Source organism: Antedon mediterranea, chromosome 11, assembly GCF_964355755.1.
Source record: "Antedon mediterranea chromosome 11, ecAntMedi1.1, whole genome shotgun sequence".
NCBI classification, from domain to species: Eukaryota; Metazoa; Echinodermata; class Crinoidea; order Comatulida; family Antedonidae; genus Antedon; species Antedon mediterranea.
The window spans coordinates 587,918-606,910 of record NC_092680.1 but is presented as its reverse complement, the minus strand read 5'-3'; the positions used below and the strand labels follow the sequence as shown (position 1 = coordinate 606,910).

At 29.1% G+C, this 18,993-nt stretch overlaps 1 protein-coding gene across 4 annotated transcripts in view; it reads left to right on the top strand.

Moving 5' to 3' along the window:
• Positions 1-18,993, top strand: part of LOC140061955 (protein phosphatase EYA1-like) — a 121,679-nt gene that overhangs the window by 45,657 nt on the left and 57,029 nt on the right. Inside the window, exon 1 of one of the 4 annotated variants that reach the window (XM_072107983.1) lies at positions 14,093-14,680. The exons of the other annotated variants lie outside the window; for them this stretch is intronic. Within the exon in view, the coding sequence (XP_071964084.1) occupies positions 14,630-14,680 (51 nt within the window). The 5' untranslated portion in view covers positions 14,093-14,629. Of the gene's footprint in view, positions 1-14,092; positions 14,681-18,993 lie in introns of those variants that run through there. 4 annotated transcript variants of the gene reach the window in all.

Below are 18,993 nucleotides of genomic sequence, written 5' to 3'. Positions count from 1 at the left end.
AAGAACATATTTAACACTATTTAGCATATATTATAGTTGATGCTGATAATACAGGACTACCTTTTAATGTACTTGTAGTAGCCATGGAAACTGTGCGTGAGGACTGTAACATGTTAATCGATAGATGTTGGCTTGGTATCACTCATTGATCAGCTGGTCTGATTATTACAACTCATTCTAATAACTCACCAGAATTTTTACAATCCCTAGTTGTGCACAAAAGGCTTTCAGAGTGTGGCATTAATTTAAATAGATCGATCTGTCAGAAACTTTCTCCTCTGAATCTTTTTTTTCCCACCCTGCAGCCTTGTTAACTTTTTTTTTAACTTTTATATAGTTGTTGTTTCTTTTTTATTTGATTATTGTTGTTCGATGAAAATTTATGCATTTTGACTAATTTATTTTTTGTGACAGGAGCCAAACCTTGATTAGCGAAAGCTATTTTTTGGGCTCCTTTTCACATATAGTACTGTTTGTATGATGTGAATAAAGTTGAAGGTATTGGAAGTGAATAAATTGATTTCTATACTTTCCATCTTTCTACTGTATGATGTATTTAAACTTTGCACGTACCAAGCTGGTGTACTTTTGAACATGTCATTTAACTTCATAACTTGCCTATTATTTGTTGTATGTTTATTGCGAATCATTAATTGCCTCAACCTCACAAATCAACCAAAATGTTTACACTGCATTCGTGTGGAATTTTAACTCGTATTTCCTTATGAACTTGTTTTGTGAAAAGCTTTTTGTTCTTGGCACTAATAAGCGAGAAAACAGGATCGGAAGAAATGATTGATTATTAAAGTTCCTTGGTTTGTGATTCAGAAGTAAGAACTCACTCACATAATTGATAATTTTGTGTGGTGGTACGATTTTGGCCTTTTCCACTTTTAAACTTGTGTTATAACAGTTCATGGGTTTGTTTTATTGATTTTGTTGATTGTAAAATCGGTATGAATTTGCTATACTTGGATTTTGTTTGTACTGTATGGTATACAGTCTATCCTGAATATATCATATCTCGTATCTCATTAGTTTTATTTTACCTCTACACAGTTCTCAACTTGCTATACTTGTAATAGTAGTCAGTAGTTTTATGTGTCACAATAGTCAGTTTGCACATGTGCACAATGTTTCTGAGCATGTGCAGAATGATTTTCCAAAAGCTGAATACAGTATTCGTTTGGCTTGATTTTTGTGTGTGTGTGTGTGTCCTTGATTTGTCCATAATTAATAATAATCATAATTGTGTTTTCCATAATTTAAGGCCAAATTATGGAATTGCGGACTATGTATTTCCATAGTACTGATCAGATTGGATTTTCATAGTAATTACGGACGTTGTTTTGCAATATTTGAGAACACCTCTAAGCTCCTATGTTTGATGATATTTTGTTTATAAAAATAGTAATTTCAGTGTTAAGTCTTTTTGAACACACCAATTACTATTGAGTTCCACTGGTATAAAGGTCAAATAAATATTATTATTATTATGACTTTATGGTCATCATTTTAAAAAACATTTGTACAATAAAAGTGCCGGTCACAGATTTACAGAATGTATATGAACAATTTACTAGTTTTTATTTTAGAATGAAAAATCATGACGTAGTAATAGTCACGAGAATGTAAGTCGTTAGCTACAGTAAGATTGACAATATAACACAGCATTGTCCAGTATATTTTATTTCTATAGAGTTCTTACAAATTGCGTAGCGTGGGTGTGTTATTATGTTCTATTATCGAAGGTTTGTATTATAATAATAGAAACTTATTACTCAATTAGAAACTCATTGTAACGTACCATAAGCAAATAATGGTTTTCTGCTTATTCTGAAAAAGTTCAGACTAGTAACTTTTTTAAATGCTTAAGTACATATCTTAAGATAAAACTAGTAGTGGCACAGTAACTTGGTGGTCAACTTGCTTGCTTTTAATGTATAGGTTCAAATCATTTTGACAGTATTATTATAAAGAGTGCTCTACCAGTTTTATGATGATTGCAGTAGTTTACAAGAAAATTTGTATTTTACACTGTTAGTGTCATATAAATTAAATTAATAAATTAATTAATCATTGCAACTCAACATAATACACAAATTAATATAGTCTGCTTTTTAAAATGTGTCACATTGGTGAGAGAAGTAGTACATAATTATACAAAAACCAAAAATATGTTTTGTGTGTACTTTCATAAAAGGAAACTCCAAATTATAGGACTGATCATGATTTAACATTTCATCTTTATTTGAACATTGACAGTAGGAAAATGAGAGTAACTATATTTTTAATTGGTTGAAATATTCAAAGGTGTGAATATGTACTCTATTTTTGTACACTTACATGAAAATTTATAGTAACATTAAGTTTATTTATTTATATGACTCTTTTACCTTTCTAACTGGTTGCACTTACAAATTGTGCTATGATCATGTTTCAAACATTAAAACATAAAGATATTTAAATGGATAATCTTGACAATGATTCTGGTATCCACATTTAAAAATAACATAATGTCTTGGGAATTGTGATGTTATAAACATCGTAGAATGATTTGACCTGGCAACATACAGCTTATAAATCATTTATTAATTTGCCCACAGAAATACAGAATTTGATACTCTTAACTAATACTTGCTTAGAAATAAAAACATGTCATAAACTGTAACAACAAATATTGTATAATTAATGTTTTTTTTAATTTGCAGGTTGTCTGTTAAGTGTTAAACATAACTATATTAACTAACTATTCTAAGGTTATTGGTACAATTCATGTCTGAGTGTATTTTGTGCCTAGTTACCCGGATAAACCAGCATAGGTTGTTTCCCATCAGAGAGTAGTCAGTACCTTTGTAATTCTTTTATTCATCAAACTTACTTACATTATTTATTACATTACTGTTCATAAAGAAATGTTATTGTACTCTTATTGGTTGTATTTTGTGCCTAGGCTACCCGGATAAACCAACATAGGTTGTTTCCCATCAGAAAAGAGTCGGTACCTTTGTAATTCTTATTTATTATAATACTGTTCCTAAAATAATGTTGTACACTTATTTGTTTAATCTGGCAAATTAAAAGAATGCCTATAACTTCATTAGCATATAAAAATTATACCTCTTCTATATCGTAATTGATAATAACAAAATTATATAACTGAGCATAGGCAATGCAATGAGCGATCTATTCACCTGATACTAACGCTTCAAGTTGCACTATCAACAGCTAGTACAAAGCACAGGTAGGCAAAGGTGTTTAAATCAAGCAATAGATATGTTTTTCATAGTTCAATATCCTACTATTTTATTAAACTGGTGTGAAAATAAATCAACACTTTCCACTTGTACACTTCTTTACAAAGAAGCCCATGTTGTTGGTCAGGACAATGATTGCTTCTTAGCCAGCGCCTATTTTGACCAACTCTACCATTACAAACATCCCCGAACATGATACCACTCATTCCAAAGGTCGTCTTCTCAAGTGAAAATTAATTTGTTGCTTCCCTTTAGTGCTCTTAACGTTATTAATTACGGTAACACCTTGTGAACTCATAGGGCTAGTTAATACCCTTCCTCCACCTTTATTTTAATGTTGAGTATATTCATACCTGCAGGGCCTGGATTGATTGTATTTTATGGAAGAGTTGATGTAGATAAAGCGAATGTGAAAATGATACCCACTCCTTTCACTGTTTTGTTAAAAGATAGGAACAACATTTGGTTAGAGGAAATGGTAACATGTGCTAATTCATATGGGTGTGTTTATCTCAATATAAATAAGTTATGCCCTATCGTTCAATCACCGCGTTTTAAAAATAAAATGCCGTTTTTTTACCATTGCTAATCTTTTTTTCGAAATAATTTAAATCGGTAAACAATATTTAGTATATTTAATATTTATAGTATATAGTAATTTGAATTTAAAGAACAATTTATTATAAACTCAAAATAACATGTGAATATAGTAAAAATCTAAAGATATTGTTAATAAAATGAAATTTCTCATTTAGAAAGATTAAAAAAACAGAACATTTAAAAAATAAATAAATGAAACGAAACAGACGGTTCATAAAAATAAACAAATTCTAGATTTCAAATTGAAGTTTTGTTATATTTGTTATAAAATTTGAATTTTAATAATAATTTTGTTCAGTTCAATAACTTTTATGCTTTAAAATTTGTTGGTTTTGATGGAGAAATTGTAACTTTTTTTTATCTTTAATCATTCAGGATATTTTAAACTATTGCTATGGTACTCATGATAAAACTGATTTATTATATACTAGCAATTATACCCGCCCCAGGGCGGGTTTCAAAATTAGTTTACAGCCTTCTCAGTACATAACAACCGACGGCCGTATCTGTCTATACTCACCAACCTCCACCCCTCTTCAATAACACCCCATACTCTTTCTTAAAAACAAATTCTTCCCAGTGATGGACAAATTCAATTTTAACCTAAGCTTCGAATTGAGAGGAGTATGCATAGCTACGATGGGTCTAATAATGGTTGAAGTACGTTGTAAATTGTGTAAATAAATAGGTGTCATATTGGTTGATAATTAAAATATGTAATTTAGATACTGCGGTCCCCCAGCCTTCTTTCTCCTTTCAGCACCCCAGCCACCATCAACAAACCTTAACTCCTCCCCTGGACAGTTCAAATTTAGTAACTTTTCCTAGTACAATCCAATCATATAGGCTACTTCATTACGCTAGTATTTTCGCTCCTCCTCCCCCTACAAACACACCCCAGATACACTGGGTGATGTGTGGAAGCCGGTTCCAGAACAGATTATGTTATTATCACTCCCAACCCATAATCCCTCAGTGGCAGTTTTCAAATGTAGTTTAAAACATTCCAAATACAGTTTCGGTCATTGTGATAGGCCTACATCCCCACCCCAAACTCCCATCCGCTTCCCAGGGATGATTAAATACTTTAACATTTTCCAACCACAATTCTGGTGTAAGCAATCAAAATCCCCACTATCCCCTGAACCCAAACTCCCAAACCCTATCTCCCAACCCCACTGGGTCTGTAATGAGACAATCCAAGAGACCGATACATAGCTGGATAATGGTAAAAGTACTTTGCTAAATGTGTAATTGAATAGGTGTCATATTGGTTAATGAATAAAATATCTATATCTATATTTCCCCAAACGCCTTGCTGAGGATAATTCAAATACTGTAAAACTTTTGTAGTATAATTTTACAATTCGATAGCCTACAGCCCCGAGCCCTAGCAAAAAATGACATCACAAACCACCACACCACCCCCCGCCCCCACCCCTCCTACAAAAACCGCAGGAGTCGGGGGAATTTTTTTAAATGTAGTTTAAAACCTTCCGGGTACAATTGCCATCATTTTGATACCCCATACGTATGGTTACGTACAGAAACAGGAATTTGTATAACGAACAAACATCGAAAGTGGGGGGTTTGACCACATTTTGGTCCCTAACTTGGATCCTAGATGGCGGATGATGTTGAAATATAGCTTAGAACATTCCCGGTACAATTGCGGTCATTTTGATACCCCATATGTAAGATTATGTGCAGTAACAAAATTTTGTATAACGAACAAACAAACAGACAGACAGACAAACTCTCTCACTTATAATATAGATACTGTACTATGTTTATTATATATACTGTACTATGTTTATTATATATACTGTACTATGTTTATTATATATACTATACTATGTTTATTATATATACTGTACTATGTTTATTATTCAGTGATTTGTTTTAACTTTGTCTAATATACTAATTTGTATATTCAGCATATAATTATACAGAACAAAAAAAAATGTCTTTTTTTATAAATGTTAGGCATAAGTATCCTTGTACAGTCATATTTTTTCTTTTTTTTTGTCTGTTCTTCTTTGATTGATGTAACATTTTGTTTTTTTTTTTTATTTTGATATTTTCATGTAATTATTATAATAATATATTTATTGTATTAATCAACAAATTAAAAAGTTGCAATAAAAGTATTTCATCAGTTATATTTAATTGGCTCTCAACATCTTATTAATTACTAAGTAGATGTTTAGATAAGTTCTTAACTTGACAGTTTACCTCAGATTGTTGTTACAAAACTGTTACATTAATACGAGTACTTAAGTTACCGGTATCTTTAGTCAAGAAACCTGTCTGGTGTTATGATACTTAGCTTGTAGGTGTCATATCCTTACACTTTGAACAGTACTAGGAAATCCTACCCAGAGAAAAGTCAAATTTAAGCAAATATTGGTATCATTAGTGTAATTAATAGCCACTGATATGCTGACTCTATTGCAGTGCGAATGTAAACTTGTATTGTTTCACATAGAACCCACTAACCAAATATTTCCTTTTCAAGGCCCGACGACGGATCACCTTAAACCTCTAAGTAAATTAAACGAACTCAAGATTGACATTGAGAACAAGTTCTAAGTTTCAGGATACATTTTACTACAGAGTGTTAGCTTTCACTCCACGGTATTCGAGTTACCTAGGCCCATTGTACAGGTAAACATTCAATCGGTCTTAGGTTTTTCTCACTAGGTGTCGGTTCTGGTCTGTGCACAGGCGCCGGGAATTATTTTATTTTACGGAATAAGGATTGAGGATTGCGGTATCCAGTGACCAAACCAACTTGCATATAAATCGCATTAAACAAGAGATATACATTGTAAGCAATTGTGAATAGTTTATTTTAGTAATTGAGCAATATGCTAAGTTTGGGTTAAGTTACTTTGTTTAGTCAGATTTAATTACTTCACTTTGGACCCTGTCTGCTCCCTCTAAAACAAAGCATTATGCATAGGTTAGTTACCAATACATATTTTATTATTTAGGCCCATTGTACTGGGGTTATCTGGGCCATCCAGGTACTTCTTTCAGGCCTGTCGTTCAGTGTTCACATACTTGTACACGGGGGATTATTTGTGCTTGAATGGCCTAGCTCAATAGTTTTTAAAAGACATGTTTACATTTATTTTCATATGTCGTTTTGCTTTTATATACACACCTGTTTTTATGTTTTCTGACAACATTTATATTTTTTAATTTTCAGAAGGTTAATTGCAATTTTTACTCTCGATTCAATTTACTTATTAAATTTGTTATGATTTATTGGATTTTTAATGATTTTTTTTATTATTATTTGATAAATACTCACACATTTTAAATACCATTATTATTTTATATTTGTTTATAGAGTAAGTAGGCCTTATTAATTATTGTTTCTATCTTGTTTAATTGTTTGTTGTCAATCTGAGTACAAATTCATCTTGGTAAATATTGTTTGTTTTACCTTTAGGACACATAATGTAATGTGTTTATTCATTAATTTTATTTATTGCTTTTATACTTATACAACCTTCAATGTGTGGTTTGGTATCTAACCACAGCATTTTAAAAAGAATTAACATTTATAGGTCAATATATTATAAATCATGCAAGAAATGTCCAAACAAAAAAATATTTACGTTCAATATGAATTGACTACTACTACAGTAAATGATTATTATTATTATTTAAAATAAGAATTGAATTATAGTTTAATTCTCAATTCAATTCAAATTTATTGCAACAAAGTAAACATTGTTGAATTTACAATATTAAAATGACAATTAATAACAATTTAAAATATACAAGTTCACATTACAACATTTCAAAATGACATTAAACTATATAAAGTATAATGATAAAATGTTATTTAAAAATATAAAACAAGCGTTGTGAATTGTATGTTTATACAAGTACATAATAATCTGTTGATTTAGCGTTCTCTATATTAAATTATGTCTTTAATAAACATGTTAAAGGTCGTAGATTAAAATAATTTTCAACCTTGATATTTTTTTTTTATTAAAAAAGTAACAATATGATTTAAGTTAAAATAAATAATATAATGATAGATAGATTTTTGTTTGTTCAAGTCTTTTTTTTTCAACCAGGATATTTTTCTCTCTGTACATTTGTGTTTAGGCCTTCAGACCATGAATACATAATATCTTCAGTATTATGTTTAACAGGCTTCATCATTTGATAACTTAGTTTTGCTATAAATTTTCAGCTTGTACATCTTTTATGAGGCGAGTGTGTAACCGAGCCAACGTGACGCCGTTAATTCTACAAGAATAATTGCTTCTATATCATTGTTGGACTTGAAAGAAATCATAAAATAAATCCAATTAGGTGTCTTTCTTTGTAACTTTTGTTTAATTAAACTAGGGGCGTAGCTTATCCTCTTATATACTGGGGGAATAACTTAAGTGGGCTGTACTTTAAAAGATTATTAAACAATACTGACTTGTAATTGTCTGAAAAGTAAACTATTTTATAAAACTTTTACAGGGATCATAGCTTAAAACCTGATGTTTAATATAAAGAAATCATATGCTTATTGAATACTTAAGTACCTTGCTCAGAAGGCATTGTAGTTTTTATGTTGTTTTCTTTAAAGAATTTTAGCATTCCTTGGAGGTAGAAATTGTGGAATATTTATGGAGAAAAGAAAGTGGTTTATAGAGTAATAACCTTTGTTTTTGTTAGTTATGAACGCTTGGCTCTATCTGACCAATAGCAAACAACAGCTTTGTATTACATTCACTGAAACAAACAGTTACCTACCAGTCAGATAAATTTACTTTGTTAATAGCAGCCAAATTAGCAGCTAAATTACTATAACTTAGGTGATTGTGGCTTTAGGTAAGGCAACTTTTTAAATAACTTAATTTCTAGTTCTCGTTTTGGAATTTGTCGACAAAAAATAGTTTACCTGTGTTTTAGACAGTAATGATGGCATTACCCGCTGTTATTATAAATCAGTGTATTTTCTGATTGGCCAATCGGAAGTGATATACGAAATTCAAGATGTAGACTGTGAGCTATGGTTGCTGCATCAGATAACACTCTATACTGATTTTGTTGCTATGAGTTTCAAGCTTACAGCTAAAAGAAGTAGTTTAGTTACGATGTTACGTTAATTCTATCCCTATTACTGTTCAATAATTACTTGCTTTTTGCTTACTACCGTTAGCCAACCGTGTTCATCAACTGAAAATTTTACGTCGCCTCCGACGAGTTCCTTGCAACATTTGCTGTGATATTTAAAAACTGCAGGTAAATAGGTTTATTTTTGTTGTTGCTAAAATTAGATTTACCGTTTAATGTCCAAATGTAAGGTTAAAATTAGAATTAATTGTAAAAAAAACTACTTTTCTTTGTTATCAATAACTACAGTATAGCATTACCATAGAGATACTATATCTCTATGATAGGCCCTGTTACCAAGTAGATCATAGTATAGTTTATATTAATAATTATTTGTTTTTTATTATCAAAAACGAACATCTTATAACAATTATATTGTTATATATATAGTGTCTATTAATTTGTAAAAACACAAATTAATATTTTTAGATATTAACAATAGTTTTACAACTGTAAATAGATCATGGTATAGTTTATATTAATAATTATTTCATTTATATTATCAAAAACTAATATCTTTTACGAATTATATTGTTATATAAGGTGTCTATTAATTAATTATATTAATATTATCATTTGTAAAAAAAAATAATTTTAGATGTTTAAAATAGTCTCTTGAATTTAAATCTGTAATTAATCTTTTAATTTGTTGCCAAATTTCCATATTATTTACAAATGAATTTATTTAAATCAATAAACAGAACACATACATACATTAAAAGTTTTAGATTCCAGCTCTGTTAAACAGTTTTAAGTAGAATATTATGAAATTTAAAATATTTTTGTAGACACAACTAAGATGATGTATGATGTAGATTGTCAATAGTCAAATATCTGGTAATATCTTTTCCTGAGCCAAATCTATTTTTATCATCGCATGTTGCATATATAACACAGTGTCACATAAAACAGATAAATATTGTGGCACTGTAGGTTGGTGCTTAAGATGATTATTTGCACATATTACGATGATCTATTGTTCAAATCATTGTTAGTTCTATTCTTTTAATGACTGACTTCAGTTCAGTTTCCATCCGGCAATCAATGTTTGTTACTTTTACAAAAAAAGTTTATATTTAATTTTGTAGTAGAATTTCTATTGTCATTTTCATTTATGTTTAATTTTCATTTATAATAGTCTGTTCAATCATTATAAATTAAACAAAAAAGTCATTTTTTATTATCTGGTATAACTGTATTTAATTTTTATTGCAAATTTGCCTAAGAAAACATTTTTTTTTAATATGTTTGTTTTGATTTTTAATAGGCAGTAAATATTAGATTAGTAGATTATTTTGTAATCATTTTTTATAAACAATAAAAATAATGTAACTAAAACAATACAAAAGTTAAATGCAAAGTTAAAACCCTAAAAAAGTAAAAACTTAAATTAATAAAATGAGAAAAACTAAATTATTAGCTTAATAATATGATTTGTTTTTTTAATTTATTCATAGATAAGTTCATTTAAATGAAAAACCTCCTTTTTTTCATCAATAGATACCCGGAAGTGTAATTTGTTATTTTCAATATTACTTATTCTTAATAAAAATTAAAATTCCAAAAATTTATTTACTAGTTGTTATTTATATAAAAATTGAGTTTTTACTTTTTAATCAACCGGAAATCCTTTCTATCCATAGCAGCACTTTTGTTAAAATAGTGTTCAACATTTTATTTTCAATATTACTTATTCTTAATAGAAATTATAATTCATAGATTTAATAAACTATTTAATAATTAGTTTTTAATCTGGAATATTTTAGTGATCATCAATTGATTAGCTTGTAAATACTAATAGCTAGGCTTAACTTGACAAGTCAATGATTGATTCACCACATCTACTGCAGCATGAACAGCAATATTCCCTCTGGTACCGGACTAAAATTTATCAATGAGCTGGAAGAGCTGGCTAAAGATGAAAAACAAACGATTGACCTAGAGAAGCGGGACCTTTCATCGATCTTTATCCGTTTAGACAAGTAAATTATCGTGGCTTTGCTATATTAACAATAGTTGTTCACCTGAGGGGTCACTAGGGGGTCAATGTCTGTTCTAGATGTTTGTTGCAATTAACCTAATTTTATCTCTGTTTTTATTATTTGAAGTTTCTCATGGTGAAGTCTTATTTACAGCAATATTAATATTAGTTCTATTCAGAGCTTTATTTATGTCTGAGGACTGTCTTATTGGCAGGTAGGGGATTCCGCTAAACATTTTTTTTTTTTATATTCTCAACTTTGTGGGAAAGGTCTAATGTCGGTTTATCCAGGTAAGCCGCACTCATATACTACCAATCACCTTTTTTGGTTTGTGTATTTAATTTTATTTGAGAATTAATGTTTCAGATCAAGTAGCTTAATTAAATATCTCTTCATTATCCCACGAACTAAACGAAAGACATTTGCTGACCGTTCGTTTGCCGTAGCAGGACCTAAAATTTGGAACAGATTACCAAGTCACATTAAACACTTAGACGACTATAATCAGTTTAAAAAACATTTAAAAGCACTATATTTCAAACAATGTTACGATACTAATTGATGTGAAGCGCCGCTGATTATAATTAAATGTTGTATAAATGTGCGCTATACAAGTAATAATAATAACAATTATTAATTATTCTAGTTATTATACAACTAAATTTAATAGAATTAAAATAAATAAGACATTCATTTATAATAAAATTCAAGTTTAACACATAATTTTTGGGGAAAAAAACCATCTATATACTATATGAAATTTTAAAGTAAAAACACAGAAAAGGAATATTGTGTAAAGTCATAAAAAAAATCAGTGCTATACTCAATTTTAAAATGTGTTAAAAAAACCTAAAATTTATTTCACATTTAAAAAAAACCTACAGAATGAAAGCATTGTTTTCTGTTCAACCTTGGGGCAAAACGGTTTTAGACACCTTGCAACGTTGCATCAACGAAGCCTTTTCCTCTGGAGACATTCACTTCCCACTATACAGAAATTTCTCAACACTCGCCTTTGGTTATTCATATATGTCTCAGAATTTTAACGAAGATTACTTAAGTAGCATAGTATTATCATCACCTATCTCGCTGGCTGATTCCCCAAGCATTATCAGGTGGGACTTACCACAGACTATCTGGTTTCAGAAATTGTAGTTTTTATTGTTGACTGCAATGCTTGTATGAATAAATTCATATCTTTCCCGCTGAACAGCATCAAGGGGTAGTAACAAATTGAACTATTTTGTTGATAATTCATGAACGAAAACAAGATGTTACGAATGAATTTATAAATTTATAAAATAAGAATTAGTTGACACATGTATTTGTCACCATCTTCTATCTCGTCCTTTTTGTCAACTGTATCATCTTCTATCTCGTCCTTAATTTAACCTCGCCATCATTGTCATATTTTACATTATACCTATAATTCAAGTTAATAGCAACCAGTCCAGGGTATTTTTCTGTCTTATTTGATTGCAAGAAATATTATTTAAAACATAAATCAAGTTTAATCAGGTCAAAAAAGATGACCCTTTTCAGTAATAATCTATGAATTTATTTTATTTATTTGTCTGAAAAAGAACAAAACAATAAAATAGTCAAAGTAGCATAAAAGATGAGAAGAACACTACAAAAATAAACTAAATTAGGGATGATTAAATAAAAGATCAAAAGAAAAAAATACCGTGTACATTTTTAGATATACAATGATATACCAGAGAAGAATTAAATCTCACTCTTCTCTAGATATACAATATTTGTATTTCTTAAATCTACATTGCATAGTATATAGGTTAGGTAAAGTTGTATTACCCCTGTCTTTTATTCACAATTTAAAAAAAAAACTCTTTTAAAGTGATTCATCCTCCAATTTAGGTGTTTTATTCCAATCAGAAAATAAATTAGAGCTAGGCAGTGTACCCTATATTTATATTCTCAATTCATCATCATGATTCCGTTGAAAGTAAAAATATGAAACGGAGAGTGGTTTTATAATTACATTTTATAACGAAGGTACAAAGTAAATGGAAATATTTGTTTGTATTTAGTTGCTTCATTAAGTTTTGTTTTAAAGCACATCTCAGATTTAGCAGAAAAATATTTCTTCAATCTCATGACATTAGAAAGAACCCCTAAGGGTTTGAATTGAGTTGATAGATTTCTAGAATTATAAGGTACTTAATAGGTACCCACTCAACTCATATTTTTGAGTTTAGACTTTATTGGCAAAATAAAGATAGTAATGAATGAATGCATAAACCATATGCTGTGATTTTATAGGTTTTTTTTAGATACTGAATGAATATTTCTGCCCTAGTTACAGTATTATATACTTTATTTACAATGTTGAAAAAACTACAGTATTCTTTATATAAATGAAAAAGAAAAAAACTATAGAATTATGTAAGAGTAAGGGTAAGATATGACAATTAAAATAAGAAGGAAGTTTAATTTAAGTTAATTATTAATTAATTAATCATACCAAAATAATGATAATCTACAAAATTCTATTCTCAAAATTCTGTAATAATCTCTATACCAAATTACAATACATATTTGTTACAGTAAAACAATACAATAACGAAAATGGTGAAATTGCCAAACTGAAAATATTTTATAATAATTGAAAAATTTATGAAAAAAATCATTAATAAACGAAAATTTAAACTAACTATTTATTTGACGTTTATTAAAATAGACTCGTTATCTCATTACAGAAAGGGAAAACCTATAATTTTATCATACAATAAAAATTGGTTATAGTGACTTGACATGACTTTATATTTAATTTTATTTAATCAGGTTGTGCTTTTTATTGTCATGTTCTTTGTAATAAATCACTGTGTTTGATTGTCAATACCTCTTTTTTCAATACCTCTATTATCTGCTTTCTGATTGCTTTCTTAAACGTGCATATTTGTGGCTTGTTCAAGATTGTCTAAGAAAACTCCCTTTTTATATGCCCCATTGACGATCTTTTCAAAACTTCTCGAGGGTTATATCACAGTCCAGTGGGTAAGAAAGCCTGATAAAGTGGTTGGTTTTTTTGTTTATAAGACAAGCTTGAATGCTGTATTGGCGATGATATAACGCCCTAAGCCATGTTTCACAGCCCGAGCTAAGGACAATGGGATATTGATCAGTTCTGTATTGAAGTATCGTAGTAGCGAGATAGAAAACACCGTATTTATAGAAACTCCTCTGCCCGTTTAATTAAATTTACTGCAGAGTGCATCCACGTCGCAAGAGGACAGACTTTTTGCAAGCTGGAGATAATTATGTGTTGGTCGTTAGAAGTAGGCTTGCTATCTGCTTATCAAGTACTTTAAATAACTGCTTTACTGTACACCCATTGGAAATCATAGTCAATTTAAAAATACATTTTTATTTGTATTTTTTTTTACAACGGGTATCTTTAAGTGTATTTGACAGTAAGATGTCCTATTGCCTTGTATGAGTATATTATCCAGACATCTGCATTTGAACGTTGTTCATATCTCCTGAATTTCTTTGTGATGTTCATATGAATTGTGCTTTTGTGTACCTAACATACAGAGCCATTGCATACACTACGGTACGCCTTTCTGTAAACATTTTGACAGTGATCACAGACGAGAGAGGGCTTGCCGTGTTTAGCAGTGTCTGAGGATGATAGTTCCTGCCCGTATCCTATCTCATGCTGATTGGGATTTTCTCAAGGTAACTCCTCCTTTCTATTTTATTTCTAATCTTAAAATCACAATTCTTGGTTTCACCGTTAGCATATCATGTAAACTGAGCCTTATTTTCTAGGATTAGAGCAGCTAGGTTTGCGTGTGTTTTTGCGTACCGTTAGTGTATAGTTTCAGCTCCCATTATTACAAGTCCCGGCTATTGTAGCCTAGAGAGTTGGCCTTATTGTATCGTGCATAGAAAGTGTTAGGTGATACAATGTACACAGGCTATCTTTACGCTATTCTAGCCTTGTATTTTTATTATGGTTTTTGTAGTCATAAAGTTTGTTATAGTCCTCATAGTCTTTATATTGCCATTTCATTTTTTTGTTTAAATACTGTTTCTTATATTTTGTCCTTTTTATTGTCAAGGCAAATATATACATGCAAGATTACATTTTATTGGTTGTATTTACTAAATACTCATACTGGAAAACTATTTGATTTGGGCAGTAATTTTATAGGATAAAACTCATGAATGGAAACTTCATATATTCACAAAAACATGGTATAATCTGTTAGCTTTTACCATTGTAAAACAATTAAGGATTTAAGAGCCTAAAACACCATTCAGTATTTTGTGTACATGATAACTGAAGCCCTATCCACACTGGGAAAAAAAATATCACCAGACACCATGGTTATGTTGCAATCCTCTATCCGTTTGCACTTTTTACATTTTTTGTTTTTGTCCTGGTTAGTTTCATAAAAACAACAATAAAACTGTGAATCATCTATCAAACAGTGTAAGTTTACTGGGTCATTATGTATTATGTACTTTACCATTAAATCTAGATTCTCCTCATTCATATTACATTTAAGTTCAGTGTAAATTGAGTTTATCCTAATTTTAGAATCATATATCACATGGTTTTGTCCTTATAGCATAATGTTATTGGTAGAAACTGTATTACCCATCCCTAACATTGTTTGGTTTGAATACTGAGAAAAGGCTATGAATTAATATTTCTATTTAATTCTTGCCATAATATTTTATGATTTTGTTTGTTCCTTTTGTTATGCTTTTTATAGTAATTTTGTTAGACAGTTTTATGACTATTTTATTATTTGAACTCTTTAGTGTTAACACAATTATATAAACATATTTATAAAACATGCGTGTAGTCTATCTCTCTCTGTGAACACTGTATTTGTTATGAAGTAAAAATTGTACATTACTTACTATAACAGTAGTATTTCCATGTTCTCTCTATTTTGTGCCATTCATTTCTGTCGTATGCTGGGTGTGTATCAACTAAGCCCGAGTATTTTAGTACATTTTTTTTTCAATTATATTTTCATTTATCAATTGATAATGTCTCACATTTGTAGAAACATTTTTTTTTTCAATATTTTTATAGATGCCTGTGTTATTTGAATTTTTAATCAAACCTTTTTATATTTTTCTTTTATTTAAAAGAAATATTAAAAATAATTTTTTACGATAATTCTCCATCCATTTTCTCAATCCGTGTGGATGCATAAACATGTATGATTATTTAAATCCTTGCATAATGGGTAAAAAATCTTTAAAATTGTCTTTCTATTGCACATATTCATTAAGTACGTCTCCATTAAGCTCCAAGATGAGGGAAAAATTCAGTTAGTTATATGTGCATGAATAATTATCAAACAAGACCTGAGGGTAAAATATGATTTTGCTTTAGTCAATCAGTTCATCAAAACACTGAATTGATAAATGGAATTTGCAAATCAAAAGTGTCGTCTCACAGTTTTACACTGCCAATGCTGCTAGCGTTGAATCAACTCTCGAGACATTTATGGAAACGTTTTTTTCTTTCTTAATCGTTTACCATTAATTTATTTATCTACACGTTTATCTTAAAAACATTGATAACATCAATAGCGTAAGGACATTTGATAATATCAATAGCGTAAGGACATTTGATTTTTAATAATATTAATTTTCCACCAATTAATGTTTATTTTCTCATAAATTTTCACTTTAATAATCTCTAAAAATGTTGTTCATCAAAAGTATCAAAGTATAAAATATAAGAATATACAATTTTATGTTATACGTATGATTTCAATGATTAATATGTTAGTTCCTATATAGTATATGGTAATAATGGATTAAAGTTTGCTGTGGCTAGGCTGCGCTACTGTCGGTAATGTAATCACTACGAAAGCCAGGTAATACTAATTCAATAAAACCTAGACCAACTGTCACCAGCCGATGCAAAAATAACATTTTTTTCTCCCGATTCATTTTACCATAATCATTTAGAAGGAGTGGGAATCTTAGCAAATTGTTTAATCTAATTCATAAATAATCAAAATTATGATAAATATGTTTGCTAGAGAAGAACTAAGTCAATGCATAAGAAATATAATATATTAATTTTACGCATTAGAAATATGTGAGGAATATAGCATTTTACTCAAATCAGATCACTTTCCAATTAAACATGGTGAATGGGTTTACGCTTTAAAATAATCAAATTATATCTACATTATATTTTATTAAAAATATATTCTAATTGTTTTAATAAAAAATGTAAATTTAATATTAAAACTGATTATGATAAAAGTATTATATCAAGCAATCAATATGAATTGTCAATACAATTTATTCCATAAAAATAACTTTCAAAATTCTTATTTAGAATAACTAAAACTTCATTTTATTAGTATATCATTTATCATTTTAGCTTGCTTTCTGTACTGTCTAATCCAGACCAACTTTCTACTTGATTTATCTGATTGAATTTAAACCTTTTAATTTAGTTTTTAGATTTATTAAATCCCTACAGATTTATCTTATACATATTTAATAATATATTCCATTGCAAGATTACATCCCAACGTTGTCTTCCCGTTCATTTTCAATTTTTAAAGTAATTTAGAAACAGTTCAAAAACCTCTGTGTAATAAATGGTTATGATTCATGAATTATGCATTTAACCTTTTAATAAAAAGCAATCAGTTAAAAATTATGTTGTGTTCTCATGTCAAACGTAATTGACAATATTACGTATGTAAATTGAAAATGATGTTTAAAAATTGTCCATTTTAAATTGTAGCCAAAGGTGAGTTTTGTGTCCTATTGCAGTATAACTCATCTTCATGGTAGCCTTCTCACCCGGCCTAGATTATTGCCTAGGCATTAATTTTTATAAACATTCTTTGTGAAACCTCCGGGACATAGGGGCTTCACTTAGGCATTATGTTATGACTGTGCGTATCTTTACTAGTTTTAAAAATGTTTTATCTTAAAGTGCTGTGTGTTACAACCTTGGTTGTGAGAGAGATGAGAATGCTGGTAATTGTTATAATGGCGAAAGATGCTCGTTATCTATAGTCTTTTATACAAAAGAAAATTTGTTTTTAACTGTTCTGTATATATCTTTTAAATTAATCCTATGTATGCTTTTATTTTTCTCTTAAAATTGTTCTTTACTTTTAAACCTTGTAACTGGACCATTTTGAAAAGCAGTACTATGTTACTGAAAATGCAATCCAGTCAAAAGAAAGAATAAATAATAGTTGTTTTATACGAGTACGAGGCATGAGTCATGTACTTTTTTTGATATTTAAGAACATACTTTAAAAAATGACTCTGGCTTACAAATTTAAGTCCGGAATAATAATAATAATAAGACAAGATACAGTACTAAAAAACCAGGAGATAAATAGAAATAACACATTGTTAACTCTTTAAAAAAAGGTGTTTTCCTGGAAAAATGTTGTTTATTTATAATTATGATGCATAAAAGCATAAAATAATTTTCCAGCTGTGGATGTAATTTATAAATTTAACATTGAATATTAAAATAAAATTGTGTTTGATGACAGTACTTATGAACTAATTTATATAGCAGCTTGATGTTAAACCTGTTTCAACTCAATCGCATTATAGCTTCATTTACAAAGTATGGAGAACTGTTTAATGTAAACCAATTAATTAATATTCATTGCTGTGCTTTAATAATTATTATAATAATGTGATCTATTATCATAATTAAACTGTTAATTTATATTAAGACCTTTATTATAACATTTAACTGAAATGATTGGAAAACAATGTAATAGTACATTTGTCTAATTTGTTTAAGTAGTTTATATCAGCTGCTGCTTTTACAAATTTTTTTTTAGAGCTTTTCCAACTTTCGGAAGTCCTTGATTGTAAAACGTTCGGCGTTTTTCCAAAATGTATAATATTCAAGTTAGCCACATGCGTCTCAATTAAAAAGAAAAAAAGCTAAGTCTAAATTTTAAAATAAATAATAATAATTGTCTGTTATTTTATATTGTTTTATTTGTAGGCTATCTTCA